General features: G+C 42.2%; 1 protein-coding gene across 2 annotated transcripts in view; it reads right to left on the bottom strand.

Annotated features, from left to right (window-relative positions):
* Positions 1 to 5,623: 5,623 nt before the first annotated feature.
* The window catches only part of LOC147886300 (PPR containing protein), a 31,789-nt gene continuing 14,909 nt past the window's right edge, over positions 5,624 to 22,503 (bottom strand). The window contains exons 6-10 of one of the 2 annotated variants that reach the window (XM_087395951.1): positions 13,668 to 13,791; positions 13,511 to 13,567; positions 6,600 to 6,647; positions 6,218 to 6,520; positions 5,624 to 5,991 (exon numbers count right to left, since the gene is read on the bottom strand). In XM_087395951.1, the coding sequence (XP_087252077.1) occupies positions 5,881 to 5,991; positions 6,218 to 6,520; positions 6,600 to 6,647; positions 13,511 to 13,567; positions 13,668 to 13,791 (643 nt within the window). In that variant the 3' untranslated portion in view covers positions 5,624 to 5,880. Of the gene's footprint in view, positions 5,992 to 6,217; positions 6,521 to 6,599; positions 6,657 to 13,510; positions 13,568 to 13,667; positions 13,792 to 22,503 lie in introns of both variants that reach the window. The other variant, XM_087395950.1, reaches the window with a different exon arrangement.

Here is a 22,503-nt window from a genome sequence, read left to right on the forward strand (position 1 = left end):
ATGGCCCACATCTCAAAGGTGATGGGTGCTGAAATGCTTAAATCATTAAGAGACCATAGTTTATGGTCTAGTTGATGTGAGATGTCCCTTCCAAAATCCTTTTAGGGATGAGAGGATTTTTTGAGACATCCTTAATGTAAAGGGCCAAGGTATCCGGTGTAGGAAAGTCCCGTGTCAGGATATCCTATCTTCCTAAGATAAAGCCTCTAAAGGAAGGAAAAGGGTATAAGAGTGGCGTTGTGCTTTCTTCCTCCACTGTTATCCAATAAGTATTCCATATTGTGATAGCGGTAAAAAGCCTTGATAACACCGGTAAACTTCCTTTTTTAGTCGTCGTATTGCAACTCGTCATTGGATATGGTTTTACTAATGACTGTAGAAATATTTTGTATGGTGGAGAGGGCATTTTCAAGAGACTTTGCTGACAGTTCCTAAATGCAGCAGCAGTCTGTAATGCTTAATTGGATCAATAGAAGTTGCTAGTTTTTGGGACCTACTGGCAGTAAACTTCCATCATGCTACTCGATGAACCTATGAATTTCTTTGCATGAATTAATGGATAGAAATCCTTGGATACCAATAGAAGGAGCCGTAGGGGATCCATATATCCCATTTTCAACAAATCCCCATGCCACAAAGAGAAAAAGAGAGAGTGGATAAATGTTATAGATGGCAATAGAAAAGGGTTATCATTCCTTCTCCATCCCCCGTGTGTGTGTGCAGACATTTCAAAACAAACCTTATCCATCTCAACCTTTTCTTTAAAGCAACAAGATAAACTTCATGAAGAAGGGACAACACAATATTTTACAAAAAATGAATGAATTTTCCATATAAATACCGAAGGATATTGAAGGAGCTCCACTCACCTACATCCATCCACAACAAGGACAAGTTAGAATGAGAACCCTTAATTGTGGGACTGCAGGCTTCAAAACTCAACTCCAATTGTTATCGATGTCCCAACATCATAAGTTATTTATATCAACAAATTTCATCAACCTTGGAATGTGGTGCATTGTGTGGCACGCCAACATTTGAATCATAGGTATCCAAATGCTCCATGTGTATGGTGTAAGCTCTTTCACTTCTTTCTTAAAAATAATTTCACAAATTACCCCAATTGGGGGGTCAATCTAACTCCTATACCACATCTTTGCAAGGTATGTTCAATCAATCCCTGGTCAGAGGTTAATTAAAAAAACTATCTACTAATCTTACATACTATGGACCAATGATAGTATCAACTTCCAAAGTGGTATCCACAAATGTCTATATAATTCGAGAATTGTGCCATTCTAAGAGGGTGGTTGTATGTTTCAAACTTTGTCTTATGAACTCTATCTTCCCATGTCCAAGTCATTCTTAGGCCACTCTTGCTAAAAAATCTAGAGCCATGTTGTTTATAATGGCCAACCCATGAAAAATAAAGTTCCCAAGCAAAAAAGGCCATGTATGCAATTGGAACATGCCAGATAAGGAGGCGAGGAGTGTAAAAACTAATCGTGATGTTAGTAAATCACAAGAATACCTCTATATAGTGCCTTACTACAAACCTGGTTGAGAGTGATGAAAGTCATCATTAGATGAATACCGATATTGTCCACCATGCTTGAAAATATTAGTTGTCCTGCATGTGAGTAGAGGTAGTGCTATTAGATTATCGTTCTTCCCTACGTATTTGAGGGGCTCTAGACTTTTTACACATATTGTTTGATAGTAGCATGGGTTTTTAATGGAACTTGTTTGTACTCCCTTATGTATGGGAGGTAGTGGTGAGCGCTAACCTAGCAGTATGACGGAGTTGAATGATAGCAAGTAGTCACTCACTTAAGTATCATCCCTTAGGCTTAAACGAGCCTGCTTGTATGTTGGATCCCGACATCAACTTGGCATCTGAGCTATCACATGAAATAAAGAGTCACTTATATAAAAGGTAGCGCTGTACAGAATAAAAATGATATCACTACAAACTGTTTTACCTCCGTGAAAGGTAACAGGCTCTGTGTCGTTACTTCGGGATGTCGACCAGTTTGCAAGGCGTCTACACCAACTGTGATAATTAGTGGTTGTTCCTTACTTCAAGCATATAATGTGAGATGGCTCTTATTGCCACTACACACATCAAGGATTAGTAGATATGCTTGTATTGATAAGGAGAAACACTAATACATCATATCAATCGTCATGATCTAGCCATGAGTGCTATTCCCACATTAAAATGTCGTAAGAATTATACACGTGTGTGTGTGTGTGTGTGTGTGTGTACCCAGCCTAATATCAGGTCCAAAGGACCTAAGGCAATGGCTTCCCATCATTTTAGGTGCAAACCCATAGCCAAAGTACAACAAATTCAATATGTGTGAAAACTAGTTGGTTTCTCCTCCATTTTGAATACAAAAAAGAAAAAGAAATTTTCTTCTTCAATTGAAGGAGATTGTAAGGGATAGAACTTTGATGCTTTTTATTGCTTAGTGGCTAGAGTAATTGCTTGGGCCGAAAGAGAATTAGAGTCTCCTTATTCCATACAACGTGGGGAAACAAATTATTCTCAATATATTTGATGCTCTTGTGTGAACATGTGAGTCTAGAGTAATTGCTTGGGTCAAAAGATAATTAGAGTCTCCTTATTCCATACAACGAGGGGAAACAAATTAGTCTCATTATATTTAATGGTCTTGTGTGAACATGTGAGTCTAGAATTTATCTCAAGAAAAAAGGTGGACCAATTTAAGACCATCCTTTGCTACAAGGAAAGGGTCAAAAGTTGAATATAATACTAAGTAGATCTATCTAAGAACCACATTTAAACTTTGCAATGTGGTTGGTTGCTCTAAGCTTTAATAAAGCTCATGACAAGAAAAGGGAGTTTATCTTCATTCCATGAGAAGTTGCATTGACAAGAGCTTAGTACAAGAGTATGGTAACTAAAAGTTAATTGTAAAAACATAGTACAATAGTAAAATCTTAATTATACAATGATAAGGAATTATAAAATGGGTTACTATAGTCACCTCTTCCTAGCTTCACAAGTTGAGAAATAAATTAAAATTTGTACCAATAGATTACACCATAAGCGAGAAAAATATAGATTACACCATAAGCGATAAAAAGAGTACCACAAGGGAATACCTTCGCATTGATGGTAAGTGGCACTACCAATATGGAAATATAAATTATCTAATACACATTCAAAAAGAAAAAACAAATTTCCTTAAGCCAATAAAGAAGAAAGGGATGTAGCTGATTTGTTACCATGCCCACCCTTGCACTCGCTGGTGGAATCTCTCATCAATGATGCATATTTGGCATAGTTGTAGCACTTCACCTTGTTCTTGGCATGTGACTTCTATTTGGCATAGGACTACCATCTCCATTGACCTTGATTACTCTTCTCCTATCTAGACTTGGAGCAAGAAGTACCACTATGCTATGCTATGCATTTCATTTTCTACTACATAATATTTAATTGTGCAAATGTCCTCGACAAAAGCCAATGCAACCAAACCACCAACAATCAATATCCTAATGGAGCAACAATACATCAAAGAATTGCAACATAGGCTTCTCAAAGAATTGCAACATAGGAAGCCAATTAAGTGATCTATCTCACCGAAGATTACTCGAGACTAAACCCAAAGATGACTATGGTGCCAAGCTAGACGCTCAACCTATTGCACTTTGTACGAGGCAGCAAACTTTGCCAATAGCACACTAATCGAGGCACTTGAAGGTTCAAACAAGGGAGCTTAAACATTCAAAAAGCTCAATCAAGGTATATATGTAATGATTTGATCTTAGAACCACATTGAACACATTTCCATGCTAAACATAAGATCTATTGTGGCTTCGTAAAATCCAACAAGGATTTTGACTTTGTGCTTTGTGCCTTGTGCAAAAAAGCATTCAAGAAGGTTTTTGACTACAATCAAATTAGTAATAGTTCCAACCAAAAGGAAGCAATAGTTTATGGTCCTTTTCTTTTGCATCTACTATCTCTACTGTTTTTTTGGGGAGCATGTGCATACAAGAACTAGTAGAGCTAGGTGGTTGTGTTAGTGAGGATCTTATACTCCCATTAATCACAAAACTAGTTTCACACATTTTTCAAATCTACCTTAGATCTCAATTGCAATGAATGACCAAGATGTCGCAAATTAAATTTATGAGTCGTAAGAGGGCTATTTGGATTGTTGTGGATAGTGGTGCGTCTAAAAGGACTAAAAAAGCACTTTAAAAGGACAAATTTCCTTTAAAGAAGAAGACCTTGACCAAACAAAGGAAAGAAAGTAGTTTGATAGAAAAGCAAGCAAAATTCACATAAGGAAGGCAAGTTGCAACTAAGCGAGTGAAGAGGTCTATTAAGGTCTAAATAATTGAGGAGGAGGATGTAACTTGATTATGAGAGGCTAGTTGATGCATTTAGGAGTGCAATCTTGCACAAATTGGGTTGAAATTTTAGTTGCAAAACATTGTGAGCTTTGAGTAAATGAAATAGGTGATCACAATATTGGTACATACAAGTGATGGACAAGAGAAGGGAGAGGAATTGAGCAATCAAAACATGAAACATGGACTTTGGAATAAATCACAATCAAAAACAACATGAAGGCTACTTATCATCATTTCCATAGCCCAAAGGTATTCTTTTAACTTACTGAGTGCTGTAAGGGAAATCATATGCATTGGAACTTCTAAAACTCAAAAACTCGTAAAAATTGCTCGAAGTGAAACAAGGTGCATGGTTGTGGGGTTGTGGGACTTCAAAGCATTGTCACTTAGTTCTCAAAGAACAGTATCATTAAAAACAATAAGACATGCACTTTTTGGCGACAGTAAAAATGGGCAGCCGCTCCCAGTAAGGACGGCTCTTAAAAAACAAAATTCTTGTGTGGTCTTAAGTTGTGACTGCTACTTGAATCTTCATCCAATTAGATTGAGAAATAGTTAAAGCATGTGACAATTCTCTAAGAGCCAAACCCTTGCCAATCGCATCTCAAAAAATTGCAGGTCAAACCACGTCATCATTAGACAACCACCAACTTTTCTTTTGGAGGTGGTATTTGATGTATTCAGCCATCTCCAAAACTTAACATTTTTGCAGTGTTTGCAAACAATTGGCACCTCACTAGTCACAACAAGTCGATTGATAGCATGGGCTCTCACAAGGTTGCGGAGCAATGTTTTAGATGGAATTCATGGCAAAACTTGATTTGTAGTGGTTGATGTGCTCAAGGTTGCGCATCCAATCACACTAAGATGCTCTTACTCTCTTGGTGAACCCTTTTGGCTCTTGGGTGTAAAGGTCTCACGCCATCCACAAGCTTGAGAAGCCTATACCGCAGAAAACAATAAAGGTCATAGCTGCAGAGAAGAGAGACCTTTCCACAACAAAAGTAGCTTTGATTGAGCGCTTCCTCTCGGTATATAACTTTGATTGTACAGCCCTGAAAACATCCAAGGACTGTCCATGCTTGCTTTCATAGATCTTATACGAAGAGGTCATACTATACAAGAGCGCCCCTGGGCCACTTCCCTCCCCCCCCAAACCCCCCCAGGTGCACAGGCCCTGCTCTCTCACCCACACACAGAAAGAGAGGAAAGGGTTAAATTTCAGTACAAGTTTGTAAAAATTGCTTTCCCATTTCTTCTGGAGTGTCAGAAACAAGTAAGGTGACCATTTGCCAGCATACAACTATGGAGGGTGATGGCTATCGATGAGTAGCCCCCACAAAGGGAGCCTAGTATACAGCACTTTTGTAAGAACCCCAACCCTCTAAATTACAATAACCTGAACATTAAATTTACACCAGTGGACAGCTCCTGAATAGACAAAGTCAAAATTCTAAGGCACTTGAAGACCCCCATGTATGTGCATGCTCACGGACCATTCAGTATCACCCTTTTGGTTCCACATTCCGAACAGTACTTTGAGGTATCTCTCAGATATGGGGCACCACATTCATCACAAAATTTTGCTGTCTGAGATGGCTAGATAGAAGACCAAAGAGAAAGATTAGCATAGAAGCAAGCCCATGAAACCAAGAGCTGTAGCACAGAACATTCCTTCCAAAATCTTTTATTTCTGGCAAAATTGACAAAACAATATTTTTTTAAATGGGTTTGAGTTTGCTCTAGAGTTACGATTGTGAGACCACATAGAAAAATAATATTAAAGATTTAAAAAAATCTTTCCAAGGCAAAAGGTAGACCATACCATGACTACAAGGCGACCTCCAACATGTAAAGCAGAGGCTGGGTGCATTCCTCGTGACAGGTGTTCCGAAGTCGATGAATGCTGCACATGCAATTGGTCAGCCGTGTGGGGACCATGAGGAGCATGTTGCGGATGAGAAACATGATGCATTTGCTGCTGCTGCTGCTGCTGTTGCTGTTGCTGTTGCTGTTGCTGCTGCTGCTGCTGTGCTTGTTGCTGCTGCTGCTGTGTGGATGGATGTGAAGGCTTATGTTCTAAATGGCATGTCATTGAATGTGACTGGTGTTGAATTTGATGTTGAGGCTGCAGACAGAGTGCCAATATAAATGCAGGCAGCGTAATAAATTGTACAAGCACAGATCCAGCAGAAATTTTAACATACCGATGAACGCGTTGGGAGGCTGATGGCATCACCAGAATATTGCAAAGCCTGTGAAGCCTTCAAAACACAAGTACATAAAATCAGTGTACATCGCAGAGGGATTTCTGCACCATGAAGTCCTGTTGATAACATTTCTCAAAGCAGATAGAAGAGTGCCTTTGTTTAACAATCACCCACCAGATAAGCCATCCCTTGTAGGAGATATTTTTTTTATGCGCCCTTAAAAAGAGGGGAGAGGGGCGGGCGGGGGGGGTAGGGGTTGTAAAAGTAAGCAAGGCAGCAGAATCTCTAGAAAATGGAGAGCACAAAGTGTTTCCTGGGACAAATGGCATTCTGATGAGCTTGTATTGCCAATATATTCTGTTTTTCTGTGCAGTCTTTAAGATGGTTCTGTAATTACCCAAGTCGTTCTTGTCACCACCTATATACAGTGGGTCTATCCATCCTCTGTTGACTCTGCCAAAAAACCCTCATGTGTGACAGTGAATATCTTACACATCCACAATGCAACTATCCCTTTAGCATAATTGTTGTAAATACCAACTCTGGGTGCACCATCTCATATATGGTCTTAGGTCTATAGGTATTTTCCTAATGCTGTGCAAAAGGCACCGTGGAAATAGAGGGGAAATGCGGCGCGCGGGGGGGGGGGGGGGGGGGAGAAATAGCACTCCATGCTTTCAATAGTGACATTTCTTAGTCCTCTTGTTATCTCATCACGGAGGAAAAAGGTAATGCAGACAACAAGATGAGACCATCAGTCTAGAAAAAATGCTTGCACATAGGTTTCAAATGGAACAATTCTATGAACACACTCGGGGGGGGGGGGGGGGGGGGGGGGGGGGGGGGGGGGGGGCGCACCATGAGAAATAGCACTCCATGCTGTCAATAGTGACATTTCTTAGTCCTCTTGCTATCTCATCACTGAGGAAAAACGGTAATGCTGACAAGAAGATGAAACCAAAACGACTCAAGGGGGCGTCAGTGTAGAAAAGATGCTTGCACATAGGTTTCTAACAGAACATTTCATAGTTTTGATCAGAGTTTAAGTGAGTGAGTGAGTGTGTGTGTGTGTGTGTGCGCGCGCGTGCACGAGCGCGTGTGTGCATACACAAAACTCCCCATTCATGCCACGCTCACAAACTACAATGCATAGTGCGCACACATATACATAATAAATGGTTAAATCAAGATGAAGAGAGTGAAGAGGAATGGCCCAAAATAAACGAACAGTGCGCACACACATATACATAATAAATGGTTAAGTTGTGCCTTAAGTACGTTGGGTTACAACCTTGAAAAATACATTTTGTTAGGTCGAAACCCAAGGAAACATTTCTAGTACAACGTTTCACCAACAGTTTCAGACTTTTTTTCTAAGAGTGCAAGTGTTGCTGAGGGAAATATAAGATATTTGCCGTCATATTTCTATGCCCCACAATGATATAAAATGTGAAACATATTTGCATACATATTTCTATGCCCCACAATGATATGGGTGCAAGCATCCATATCATTGTGGGGCATAGAAATATGTCTACAAGTATGTTTCACATCTTATAGCTCTAGAATTTCATTTTCATCTTTAGACTCCCACAAATGTCTACACAAATCAAGGCAAACATAAAGATGAAATGTGGATAGTTCCCAGGCTCCATAAATAAGAACTGAACTATGCATGGGATGGCATCCAAGAACGACGGAGCTAGATCTAAGATGACTCACATTCGGTGATATTTTAGCTCAAAAGACACATAGATTGACATAGAGTATTAGAGCCACTAAAGGGTTTCTCCAAAAGCCTTCAAAAAACGAGAAGGATGGACCTATAGATCTGGCACCAAATCTAACTTGATTGGAGCAGCTAAGCAACATCACATACACAACAACTCGTAAGCACAATACTAGCAACAACTATAAAAACATTTGGTGGAAATTGTGAATAGAAGTAAAATAAAGAGAATAACAAATGCAAGAGCATCATGTAATTTGCAAACACCATTGCACTGACATCACCTATGGGCACATAGAGACCTAACAACACAAGTGCGATGACATCAATTCTCGACACGTAGGCTTTAGCAATTTACATACAACCAAATTGGCAGCTATTAGAGGTGATGAATCAACGACAACAATCGGCAAATTAGGATCATTTGCAAAATTGACATAATCATCATGCATCAAATCACAGCAACATCACCAACAAGGGAATTGCAATTACAAGCCACATTTTGTTTATAGACAAAGTGCAATGACAACAATCGTAAGTTCGATCTCCATTGAGAAGTTCTACTAACACAAGTGGTGCACAACTACCCCATATTCATGAGGTGGTTCTCCCACAAGCACGAGTGGTGCACAAGTGGAGAGCTATTGGTACAACGTCATGCCACCTAGGACTCCTACGAAGCAGGAATTATTTAGCAAAGCCATTTCAAAGGCACCCAATAACTATTACATTCATTAAGTTCTAAATCAACCATGTTCGATTGTGTTTTCAATTTAAAATGCATGTCATCACATCATAGAAGTGAAAAAAACTTGCTTGGTTGATCTGCCCTAGAATAAACCACAGCACTTATCATAAAAAAAGAAAAAGATCAAAAGAAATTGCATCAAATTAAAATGAAAGAAGGTAACAAGCTCATACAGTCATAAACCTGAGCATTGAGGATAATATCATTCCAAAGGCTAGAAAATAATTAAAAGCTTGAAAAACATTACAAACCACATATGAGAATGGAAGAACTCAAAAAGGGTTTTAAGTATCAAAAGTCACTTAGCACGCTTAGGATGAGAGGGTCAAAATGCTAAAAAGCATTGAATCAAACTAAAGACCTACTAGTATTACTCACCATGCACATTGAGAAGATGCCGGCGAGGTGATCTCCTAAATGACTTATTATATAGTGATTGTCTCTTTGGTACCCTCTATTTCATATGGTTCAAGCACTCGTGGAAACGTCTCAAAAATTCCTACTGCACCTTAAATACTAGTAAGTAGCAACCTAAAGTACTGGTAGCGACCTATGGACAAAACTATATTGAGATGAAGGTGGCAAAACTCTATATATATTTCCAAACATCTCATATACATTGAGCTATGCCACTAGGCACACGAATGGGAACATTTCCCTGACTGGTGCAAGTAACCAGTCTACAATAAGCATCTACCTTTGTAAGACTAGAATATACCTTTGTAAGACTAGAATAAGTCCAATCATACAAACTTAGATTTTTTGGTGTTCTGAAGTCCAAAAATCTACACAAAAAATAAAAAGAGAAGACAAAGGACATAACAAAAACTTTTTTGTGAAAAACAAAAGAAAGACATACTTAGCAAGCAAAGCAACACGTATGTCGTCATCAGTGCCCAAGCATAAGCAGCTATACTGGGTTTCTAAAGACCCGCGGAGTCTCTTGGGGAATAAGCATGTTTGATACTCTCAAATCACACTTTTCAATAAATCATGAGCCTTGAGGCAATATTGTCGAAGTACCATGATGGTATCCCTTGTCTTGAACAGAAAATAATTCATCACAAATTAAGCTTCATGATGTGCTGTACCATCTTAGGCAGTAGCGCAGTATGTAGAAAAATAGAGGGAGGTTGTTCAATGCATGCTAAGGCCGAAACTACACAGCGGACGATTCACCCTAAAATCACAAGATACGTAAAGGAAGACAACTCAAACAAGTGCTTACTGAAATGTAAAGAGGGCAACTCAGATCTGAAAGAGAACTCAGATGTACAGCCAAAATAAAATAGATATATAGGTAAAGGACTAGTACGAAAATTGCCAACACAAGTACCAACACCTGTGGAAACAATCCCTGAGGTAATGTACCAAAATAAGGCACTGTTTGTTGGACCCCTGTTGGAAACTACTTGTCACATGCACCAGGGTCAAATGTTGCAGTGACAACTGGCTGCCTTGTCAGCTGAATTGCAGCGCTTATGCAGCATATTTGGCAGATTTTGGGACCTCCAAACTGCAGCAACACGCATGGAAAGTGGGCAGGGGGAGGCGCCTTTTATAGGCAGCCTCAACTCCCTCCAGGTCAGCCCCTAGGGCTGAACAAACAGCCCAACGAGCCCAGCCAACAGGCCGAGTTCAGCTCATTTTTGTATGCTGATTTGGCACCCATGTACACAACAGTAGTCAGTGAATTTATGCCATCAGTATGAATAAAGCAGTGTCCCATAGTTAGGAAGATATCTGGTGTATCTCATGCTTGAGTTCTTCCTTGTATATTCATCTATTTTCCACACAGCTAGTCCCTGCATGTTACACTACTACTCTTCTGCCATGTGCCTCTATGTAGGCTTCAGTAGGTGCTCAAGGCTGAGTACTCCTGCAAAAGTAATGCTCTGATGTGTGCTGCAGACAAAGCTCCCTTTTATGCACTCCTTATGCTCTCCTACGCTGAGTAGGTCTACACCTGGAGTGCTGAAGGCACATGGACTTCTGCCCTGCAAGAACACTCTGTTCACAAGATCTCTAGGCGAACCGTTGCAATCCTGCCCTCCATGATGCTTTCCAGCAGGTCGCTGGTCTGCAGGCTTGAGTGCCCTGGAGGAATGCTCAGTTCTGCAGTCCTGGAATGAACAGAATGCCTCCGAAAAAGGCCTATACATAGGACTTGATCTGGGCAACCTTGCAGGCCAACCCAGAACAGCTGGCCTGGAGCAGGATGACCTGCTCCAATCCGCTCCCACCCACTCTGCTGCCTGCTGCCAACCGTTGTTGTTCTTGAGGGCTGGCTGTGGGGCTGGAAAGAGCCCAGCCATGAGCCCAAATGGAGGGCCAGAACTGGGCAAAAAGAAGGTGCACGGGGGGGCTTTATATGCCCCAGAAAAGGTTGTTGGATTAGGGTTGGTTACTTCCCCACCTGTGAGCCCCCAAATGAGGAGTGCATCAGGGGGATGGAACATAGGATACTAGATTGGGTCATGGGGCTGCCACGTGGTAGCAGCACATGGGCTGCCATGTGGACAGCAGAGAAAGGGAGATCCCTGGCAGAGGAGTGCGTCCATGGAGGGCAGATCTGGGGGAGACACTTCCAGAGGCTGTCCACAGATGGAAAGGGCAGATCTGGGCAGGGCTTCCAGCAAGAGATGACTGTGTGGACAAGCGCTGATGTCAGCATGCGTATGGACTGTTTGGAGTCGTTCCGGGACCCAGAACAAGGCTGAGCAGGTGTGGAAAGAGGCAGGAAGAGGGAGCACAGGTTCACGTGCTGTTTGGAAGCATTTGGACAGGTTTGGGGCATACAAACAAGGCTGGAACTGCCTGGGCTAGTAACTGGATGCCACGTGGCCACGCAGGCAAGTAAAATCTTGCAAAAGGAACCCTGAAAGGGCATTTGTAGAGAGCCCCTTCCAGTCGGCTGCTAGGGGAATTCCAGTCGGCTGGTAGGGGCAGGCCACTCGGGTATTTTGGTAGGGGATCAGCCCCTATTAAAGGGGTCATTTGGGGCCGTTCTTAGGATCTCTTGGAGCAGCCAACCAAGAGCAGAAAGGAGCAGCAGTTAAGGCTTCCTAGGGCCTATACTCAAAAGGTGAAGGAGACCTAGAAGAAGATGCAGATTTAGCTTAAGAGGTGCTGCCCACCTAGGCAGACTACCCAAGCAGCAAGGTGTAAGGATCACTGGTCAGAAATTCTACGTAAGCTCAAAGTAGCACGAGGGCTCAGAGAGCTAGAGGTGCTAGGCGGATAATAGGAGAATTTTTTGTAAGATCGGATTACCACAGGTTTGGTGGGATGCCGCATCTCTTTTGTATTGTGTCCAGCTTGTGGATGGACAGAAATATATCATTGTTGCTTCTAGATATGTCTTGGATGCACTGTCTATTTACTGGCTTGCACACACATCGATGGTTGTGAAGCACACACACGTTAAGAAGTTTGATTCCGTAGTGAAACACTTCCGTGTGTAATTCCTGGGCTCATCTATCAGTCCTCTGCTGCAGGATAGCCTCTGATGGGATTTCTTTTTCTAATAAAGGTGCTTGCTCAGGTCAGCAGAACAGGCTGCCTTACATGGGTGGCCCTTTGGACTGGCCTCCAACAACAAGAAGGAATCTGGTCTGGTGTCCTTGTGCCAGCCATCCTCATCCCTTACCCTACTGATCCATCTACCCACAATGCTATGTAGGTGTCCAAGCCCATGAGCTCTCCTCGTTTTGGGGACTTTAGGTGGGGCATTGACCGTCTACCTCCAACACAATAATGAGAAGCTACAGCATGTACATGAGGCTCTTCCTACAATGAATACTGCCAGATGTGGAAGTAATCCCCTCCACCACTGCTAAGGCTCTCTGTTATCATGGACAAAATTAGCATGCTGCTTTCAATCACCAATGTCTCAGGTACTAGCAAACTGTTCAAGCGATTTCCATACAGCCCAATTTGCAAGCCCATACTCTCTCAGATACCTCATGCTGGAGAGAGGACTTGGTATCAAGTGATTATTCCTGGCACATATGGCAGGTATGAAGAGAGTGAAATGCGATTACTCTAGCCTGGGCTTAATTCAGATATTTTACTTGCTTTGGAGTTGAACAATGCAAATGGCATCACCTGATGGGGCCAAAGATTTTGAAATTGCAGCAGCTACCGCTCCTGATTTGCAAGATCCTACTCCAAATCTAGAACACAAGCAGAAATTGGTTGGATGGGCCTTTGTGCGAGGCATTGCACACATAGAATTGCAGCCCATCAAAATGCTTCGGAGAAGTATGTCAGCTTGATGTGGATGCTTGGACCATCTACTTACTTTAAGATCCTTATGCAATGGTAATGATAGACGTCTTACATAAGAAAAAATTGCAAGGATTTCAAATTCAACATAAACATCAGGCATCCAACTCTTTTACATATCAATGAACTAAACAGAAGACTTACAGCAGCACGTAAGGATTCAGGTGTGGCAAGACCAGAGATGCTGACACTTGCATATGCCTAAGACAAATAACAAAACAAGACAAATTTAGACAATGAAAACAAAATTACAATAATAACACACAGGTCTTTGTAAGGATCGAATGACATATTTACGTACTGGAAGTGATGCCACATTTGCCAACGAATGTTGGGGAGCTCTACGATACTTGTGCCTTGCAGAGAAAAATTTGTAGTCTCTTTCTGTAATTGCAGCCTCATGCCTCCCTGTCAGCCTTTTGAACCTGTGCACAGAGAGAGAGAGAGAGAGAGAGAGAGAGAGAGAGAGAGAGAGAGAGAGAGACTTAAAATCAAGTATACCAACACCAAATGTCACATGCACAGTAGATAATAAACTTCAAAACCTAGCTGATGATTTCTGAAAGAAAACGCAAGGCTTGCTAAACTACAATGCCCACCACACACAAACATGAGTAGAATCAATACTACAAGAAATGCCACACTGGCTACAAGATGCTCAAACTGAATGGAAAATCTCTAACTACCACTAATGACATGATGTCAAGGGTGATCTAGCCTAGAACCTTATCGCTCTTTAATTGTTTATCTTTAATTGTTTAATAATCCTAACCACCCAATCTAACTTGTAACTCCCACTTCAAAATTAACTGAGCGCATGTGCGCAAGGGCAACTCAATTCAACACCATACACCACCAATGTATTTTTTGTTATTTTTCTTCGTCTTGTGTGTTGACCACCCTTGACCGTAGAAAGCTCCTACCTATAATTAGCATCTTGCCAAATATCAATGTTACCCCTCATAGGGATTACCATCAATTGCCATACTCATTAATCACCCCTAGGCATAGCAAATACAAATAAGGGAATCTTAAAAACCCCTAGTTCCTTTGAACCCCTCATCATGCACCTCAACAAAGCCTTGCTTTAACTAAATTTGACCCCATAACCAGCAAAACCATATACCTTTGTAAGACCCACATGTATCAAACCCATACGTATAACAATTTGGTACACTTAGGTTACATCAAACAATCTTTATGATCGCTCTAAAACTTCTGTCACTGATCAACCAAGGTCATGCCGCATTCTCCAAACTGTATGAGTGCGTCAAGTGCAACATATCTTTGCTCTTAAAGAATCAACGTCCACTCCCAATATCTTAAATGCAACCTTTTCCTAGGCAAAGCCACAAAGGACAAACCCATGTTTTATAAGTCCGTTGTTTTGACTTAGCCCTTTTCTGCGGTCTCTGGTGTGATAAAGTTGTGCATAACCCTTTGTTTTCCAAATAAAGAATGGTACTCTAGCTGACATAATCTCAGGTGATGCCTATGGACCTCCCACCTTAGGTTTGTCGATGTCACCATTCCTTTCCATCTCTCTTTCACAAATTCTGACTTAGATATGAAATCACCTCTACCAATTTGTCTCACCTTTCTTCACAAGCAGATCCTCTACTTCCAAGTTATTTTCTTTTCTTTTCAATTGCTCAACCAATTTCCTTCTATCTGTGAAGAGCCATCCTTCTCAAGAATGCAAATGTGTGCAATGCAAGCAGAATTTGAATGCCGATTAGCCCTCCAATGGGGAAGAGTGCCCTCGTGAGAGTACTCGTTTCTATTTCAACCTACATGCAAGGTGTGCGAGAGATGGCGGGTGAATGCAAGGTGAATGAAGAATGCTACGTGAGATTCACAATGAAAGGGTGATACCCTTTCATTAATGTCCCTTGAGATCACTCAAGTTCCATCTTCCCATTTACACCTACCCTTAGCCTATGACCCATGCATCTACCATTCAATGCACTTTAATGCACCCTTCACTTCCTATTGCCCCTAGGACCTAGACACGTGTGTGCACATTTTTATTAATAGAATAAGTGTCACATGTCTAAATTCTATGCCATCTGAAGCACTGGCTCCAGCTCGGCTAGTCCTATCTACTGAGATGATCCACCACCATAACAAATCGGTCAGTGTCCATCATAAATAAAAATACATGTTACACCATTGGCGTATAATATATAATACTAATCACGGATTAGTGATTTCTCTTGTCATGACACTATCCAATTTCTCACTTTTGTGTTGTGGCATTCTAACCCTTTGTATTGGTGCATACTCTCAAGAACTAACTCGCCTGGCTCTCCCATCTCCTAACGGTGTCTTCCCACAAACTAAATTCATCACATCTCCCACTCCATAAACTATGAAGGTTGCACACACAATACCGATCCAAGAGAGCCACCCAAGTTGGTTGGGACATTGTCAAGAGCATGCCACGAGCACAAAGGTGGTCCACAACGTTGCAACACAACGGCAAGCAAGCGGATAGAAGAAAACTTGTGTGATGAAGAGGGGAAAAAGGTGCCAATTTAGAGGACCTTTATAGGCCTCTTAGCTAGGAATGTGGAGGGACTATATAAGTCCCCATCCACCCCTCCTTGTAGATTTTTGATGTGACATCTAATCCTATCTACTCCCACCTCCTTCCTCCTACGTGCTGCCTAGACTCTCTCTCCCAATCTCTCTCTCTCAATCGTGTATAAGCCATCCTTCCCCATCAAGTTTTGTAAAACCCGCGTGGGTCTTGGTGGTTGAGGCTCTGGTTCGTGTCGTTGTGTGTGTGTTCGATCCTTGTGGTCGACTTCAGATACGCCTACTGTGTGCGTCTTGGGATTGTTCCTACGAAGTAAAAATCTCTCTCTCTCTCTCTAGAAACTGGCACCAAACCAATTGAAATAAGGGCATTGGAAAGAGTTTTCAAATACATCAAGAAGGTCAAGGCCATGGACATACACAGACTACCAAGAAAGGCATGGGAAGCAAGTAGAAGACTTCAAAAAACAAATAAGAGTAAGATACTATCCTCAGGATGGTGGCTAGATATTCATGGCTGGTTCCAAAGGTGGGAAGTTGCCTCATATTTAGATAGCCCCTCAGACAAAATGGATGAGGAGGCACTACAAAAAGCGCTCCTTGAAGCATTGCATCATAAATGGCAATCAGCTAAGAAAAGAGCTAAGTTTGAATACTATTGCCAACATATTAGTCCCAGCCATTGGAGCACATATGCTCAAGCAAAGGACAATGTTCAAAGATACATAAGCATGCCCATACCTATTAATGTCAGGCGTAATATTGCAAGTATGCGTACCCGTTCTCATATGCTAGAGGTGGAGAGAGGAGCCTGGGGAGATACTTCAAGAGATCGACGAATTTGCCAAATGTGTGATTTGCAGGACGTGGAGACAAAAGCACATGTTTTATTGACATGCCCACAGTATGCCCACATAAGGAAAGATTTTCAGAATGTCGTAGAGAGGCACTCAAATCTTGTGAGCCTACTCACGCATGTACATCCTCCTATCTTGGGCACATATATTGGTAGGATTCTTAAGCACAGAGAACAATGCACGATGTCGTAGGCTATAAAGCAGTGATAGTGTGTTACTATATCACCCCTTCCTCTTTGGAGGACAGAGACTTCCTTTTTTGTATCTTCTCTGATCAGATGAGGTCCCATGGGTCGTTTTTCGGCCTCCAGAGGACGATAATACAACATTCTATTCTATTCTATTCTCTCTCTCTGTCTCTCTCTCTCTCTCTCTCTCTCTCTCTCTCTCTCTCTCTCTCTCCCTCACCCCTACGCAAGCTGAAAGCAAAGAAGCGCAAGCAGCGCAGACATAGTTTTTGGATACACTTGCTTCTATGCTCCAAGGTGCTTTCCGTCGGATGGAACACGAGTTCAACTAAAAGGCTTACCAAGCCATGGCTATGCAAGATACGGCTCTTGCCCAAATGGGACAGCAGCTCGAGCAACACATAGGCCAAGCTATGCAGAATAAGGACAGGCAGCCCGTACCCCAACAAGGGGACCACTTAGACAATCAGGATGCTTATTCTGCTCCATGCAGACAGATGCCTGCCGTGCCTATGAGCATCAGTCTTCTGGACCATTGCATGCGCACCAGCATGGGTCTATGCCGTAGAGCACTTTCTTGTAGGATGTCATGTCATCTTTTGGCTCACAATTTTGAGGATTATGATTTTGCTGGGATCTCTTGGCACTGGATATGGGCCCAAAAGATGCTATCTTGGGCTGTGATTGGTTGAAGTCATTGGGCAAAATCAGCATGGACTTAAATGCCCTATCACTCCGCTTTGTCCACGAGGGTAGAAATGTAGCATTGCATGGCATTGCCACTCCTAAATTGCACGTCATTTCAGCAAGGCAGTTGGCGCAAGAGCTCAGGAAGGAGCATGCCCTCTATGCATTGAATGTATCGATATCTCAAGGGGTAGCATTCCCCGTATTGAGGATTGTGATATGCAGCAATTGCTCTCGAAGTTTGCTGATTATTTGCTGATATGCCATCCCAACTGCCTCCCAAGAGGGATGTGGACCATGCCATTGTTTAGAGCCTGGCAGTAAGCCCATAAACAAAGCTCCATACCATCTCTCTAAGGTTGGGCGGGAGGAAGTGGCAATACAAGTTCGACAATTCCTTGAGAAGGACTTCATCTCTCATAGCACTTCTCCTGTTGCCTCCCCGGTACTTCTGGTGAGGAAGAAAGATGAATCGTACCGCATGTGCTTTGATTACAGGGATCTAAATAAGGCCACTATCAAGAACAGGTTTCCAATCCCCAGGATAGATGACCTGTTGGATGAACTCAAGGGTGCTCAATTTTTCACAAAGATAGATTTGAAGTCTAGTTACCATCAAATCAAGGTGAAAGAAGGAGATGAGCATAAGACGGCCTTCCGCACAGAACGGAGCTTGTATGAATTCAAGGTGATGCCTTTTGGATTGACTAATGCACCGACCACCTTCCGAGCGCTAATGAACAAGATATTGCAGCCACTTCTTTTCAGATGCGTGCTGGTTTTCTTTGATGATATCCTCATTTACAGCAAGGATAGAGAGGAGCACATTAAGCATTTGAAGCAGGTGCTGAAAATTTTGAGGATGCATCAACTTTATGCAAAAGCTAGCAAATGCACTTTTATGCCAAAGGAACGAATATCTGGGGCATATTGTGAGTAGACGTGGCATTCGGGTGGATCCTACAAAAGTGAAATGCATCAAAGATTGGCCAGAACCACAAAATCCCACCTAGTTGAGAGGATTTTTAGGTCTTGCTTCCTTCTACAGCGCTTTATTCACAAATTTGCCAAGAGGGCAGCTCCTCTTAGTAACCTCTTGAAGAAGGATGCTTTTTGGTGGTCAAAGGAAGCACAACGTAGCTTTAAGACCTGAAATTTGCTCTCACTCATGCACCTGTCTTGGTATTCCCTGAGTTTTTGTGTCCTTTCATTTTGGAGGCAAATGCCAATGGCAAAGGATTGAGGGCTGTTCTGAGGCAAGAACACAGGGTAATAGCCTTTGAAAGCAAGAAGTTTGATCCAAAGAACTCAATTACCATGTTTATGATCAGGAGATGTTGGCTATCTTGCATGCTTCAAGAACTGGCACCACTATCTGTATGGTAGTAAAATTAAGGTGAAAACAGATCATAGGACACTCAGAGTCTCTTCCTCACCCAACCAAATTTGTCCTATAAGCAGAAGAGGTGGTTGGCTGCAGTCCAATCCTATGATTTTGACATTGAGTACTGAAAAGGGAAGGAAAATGTGGTTACAGATGCCTTGTCCAGGATGTGGGCTTGCAATTTGTCTGCTATCTCTACCGTATCAGGAGTGGATTCATAGCATTCAAGAAGAGTATATACAGAATTCAAAAGGCAGCTCCCATATTTTCAGATTTGCAAAAGCCTTCTAGTCACAGGGTCATCCAGAATTGCATAATGGGCTGTTGTGGTGCCAAGACAGAATTTATTTAGTGCCAAACTCAAAATATAGACAGCTGGTTTTGCAAGAAATGCACTCCTCTCCCATGGCTAGGCATACTGGTGTCATGAAAACATATGAAAGAATCAAGCAAAGCTTTACCGAGGAGGGCAGCCATCTATTTTGGGTCAACCCGGTGGTATGCATCCGGTAAGTACTCCTTTCACAACTGGTTTTGGTTTATATGGCAGCCCATACCCCTGGGAAAGAGGTCAGTCCTCTTCTCAACCCTTTGACATGCCATCAATTCGAAGAGATGCATTTGGCAGAGAGACCCAGCCAAGGGTTCATGCACCTATCACGCCACTAGTGAGCACATACAGCCAAACGCAACCAGTGCATCAAAAGGCAGCAGCTACTACACAAGAGGGGGTCACTTGTGGGCAGTAGGCCACTTTTGATGAGATGCTGGCAAATTCCTTGCATTCATATAAGGCCCTACATGAGGCAATCAAACTAGAGATGTCTTTCTCTGACTAGGTGAACCTCAAACATGATGATGACTGCACTTCTGGAGGTTACAAACACAGGAATTATGCAGCCACGAATGTCAAGAACAAACTCACAATGCATAAGTTCAAAGGGGACACTCACGCACCTAATGAGCTGGAGGAGTGGCTTACAAAGCTGGAAGATTATTTCTGCTTCTACCCAAAGCAGGATGAGGACTGCATAATCTTTGCAGGTATGCACATGCAGGAATATGCACATACTTGGTGGCGGTATATGAGGGGTTCACCTCAAAGGCCAATCACATGGAGGGGTTTTAAAGAAATGATGGTTACTACCTTCATATCCCCACTCATCTTGGATCAATACTTGGCTGAACTCTATGTATCGTCGTGGACTGGTATGGTCCAAGAGTATTTGCAGCACTTTTGGAGGCATTTCTTGTTTGTACAGGACGTATCTGAGAAAGGGAAGTTGCTGCATTTCGTCCAGGGATTGAGTCCTTCCCAGGCTGCAGAAGTGAAGGCACATAACCCTCAAACTATTGAGAGGTGTCATGTGCATGATGTACCTAGGGTTGGATAGCAGGTGAACGTGGGTTACGGGATAGCATAGGGCTGGATGGCTATTTTTAGCCGAGATTGCTATATATAGAGATTGATTCATATATAGTGCTCGCTTTATATGGAGGGAGCTATTCATGGCATTGTGCTATCTATAGCAGGTTTCCTTCTATATAGAGGGAGGGCCAGTGCTATTGTGTAGATCAGTTGAGCGCTCCTCAACTGATGGATGGGGCTTGGACCTAGGCCGGGACTCTTGCGATCTACATGGCAGATCATACGTGGTGTATCAAAGGTCCTCTGGACGGGCTCAAGTGGTATGGGACGCCTGGGTTAGATACGGGCCTATAGATGAGTCGAGCTGTAGCCCACAGGCGCCTACGCTATGATTCTGATAGGATTGAGAACGAGATTCTAGGTCAATGATAGGTTAGATCTTGCTGGGTCGTGTCATTTGTTATAAGAGCTGCCCTCTCACGACAGGTAGAGAGGCGAAGTAGCGCAGGAGATCTCTAGGTACGGTTCTCATATCTGCATGGGATTTTCCATAGTGCGTAGGATTTTCCATGGTCCCTTCTATTCAAGACGAACATCTGGGGTTGGCAATTGCACTGGTAACTAGTGAAATCGTTGGATTTCTTTAACTAGTTGGGATTCCTCTGTGGTTCGCCTTTAGAGAAGGAATTTGACGCTGAAGATTTGTATGAGAATTCAGAATCATTGCTCAGCTAGTTGTTTGAGGAAGGTACCTAACATAGCAGATTCGATGAAATTGAAAGTTGATGCGATTGCATGAGCGCTTGGTAAGCTTTTGCGATGGGGATGATAAAAGGAAAGGATTATGCTGTATAGGATTGGAGAAGCTAGATGCGATTATCCAAGGCTGGATTGGGCTTATGAATTGGGACGAAGGAGTAATTCGCTGCTGATTGTTGCGGGCTGCGATGCTTTTCTAACGATCTACCACAGCATAGCTTTGATTTCCTTGTTTGGGCTAAACACAAGGATTGGGTACGAAAAGCAACGCTTTCCAACAATAATTGCACAGTGCAAATCTCATCCAAACACCCTGTTTTAATCGTCTCTATTTGACGCGCCAAGAGCGCCTTTCTTCTTCGATGCATTAGCACAACAGCATGGACATGCGTGGGCTGCGTGGACTATTGTGTAGGAGATGGGCAATGCGAGCCTGGCGTCTAGGGGACTGCGGCCTTTGAGATCATCTCTCAGTGCTTCACTAATAGAAAAGCAACGCTATTTTTGGCAACATGCTTTTGGAAAAGTGTGAATGAGCTTTTCGTAAAAGCCCATGTGGTTTTTTATTCAAAGCATTAGGCTTCTGGGATTCTCACCTTTATAAGACTTCCACCCTTGCTCTGTTTACCCCGATCTTTCCTCATTCGTTGCTCTTCACACCTGGTTCGTTGTTCCTATGGAAGGCCATCAAAGCAATCAAACTCCATCATTGGACGATTTCTTTATCGAGATGGAGGACGAGGCTACATGGGAGATTATTCCTTGTAGACCTCATGACCTGCTATAGTGATGGATTTCTTGGTAGATGAACTCTGGGTAGCTCTTCACTACTATTAAACCCCTCAATACCAGAAATATATTGAAGAAGGCTCGTGTTGTTCTAAATGTAGACAGCTTGTTTTAGAGTCTTTATACCACTTCCGAGTTATTGAGAAGCAATGAAGAAGTTGAAGTCCTCAGTTTTGACCGACATCCAATTATTTTTGGCTCGACTGGATCTTTTGAACCACTTTTGGTTCAAGATGTTCCCCAATTTTGTATGCATTGTAAACTGTCTTGTTATTAAATTGACCAAGTTTTGGTTAATTTGGTTTTGATTTGTAACTAGTGGCATCTATGATTTGATGGGTTTATTATACTTTTCTTGCATATATCTTGAAGTTCTTTAGATATATGGTACATTGATGGTGCCTGAGTATTTGTTACATATTAGCCCGGATTTAACAAAAGCAATTGGATTTTCCTTTCTCAAATCTTGATGCATAGATTCATGTTTGGTTTCTATTTGAAGTTTTGATCTCGATGTGATTGAGTTATGACATTTCTTCGAGTTATCGTTTGGACATGTGAAG

Source organism: Dipteris shenzhenensis, chromosome 24 (assembly GCF_047967505.1).
Source record: "Dipteris shenzhenensis isolate YYH24624 ecotype China chromosome 24, Dip_SZ_1.0, whole genome shotgun sequence".
Lineage (NCBI taxonomy): Eukaryota > Viridiplantae > Streptophyta > Polypodiopsida > Gleicheniales > Dipteridaceae > Dipteris > Dipteris shenzhenensis.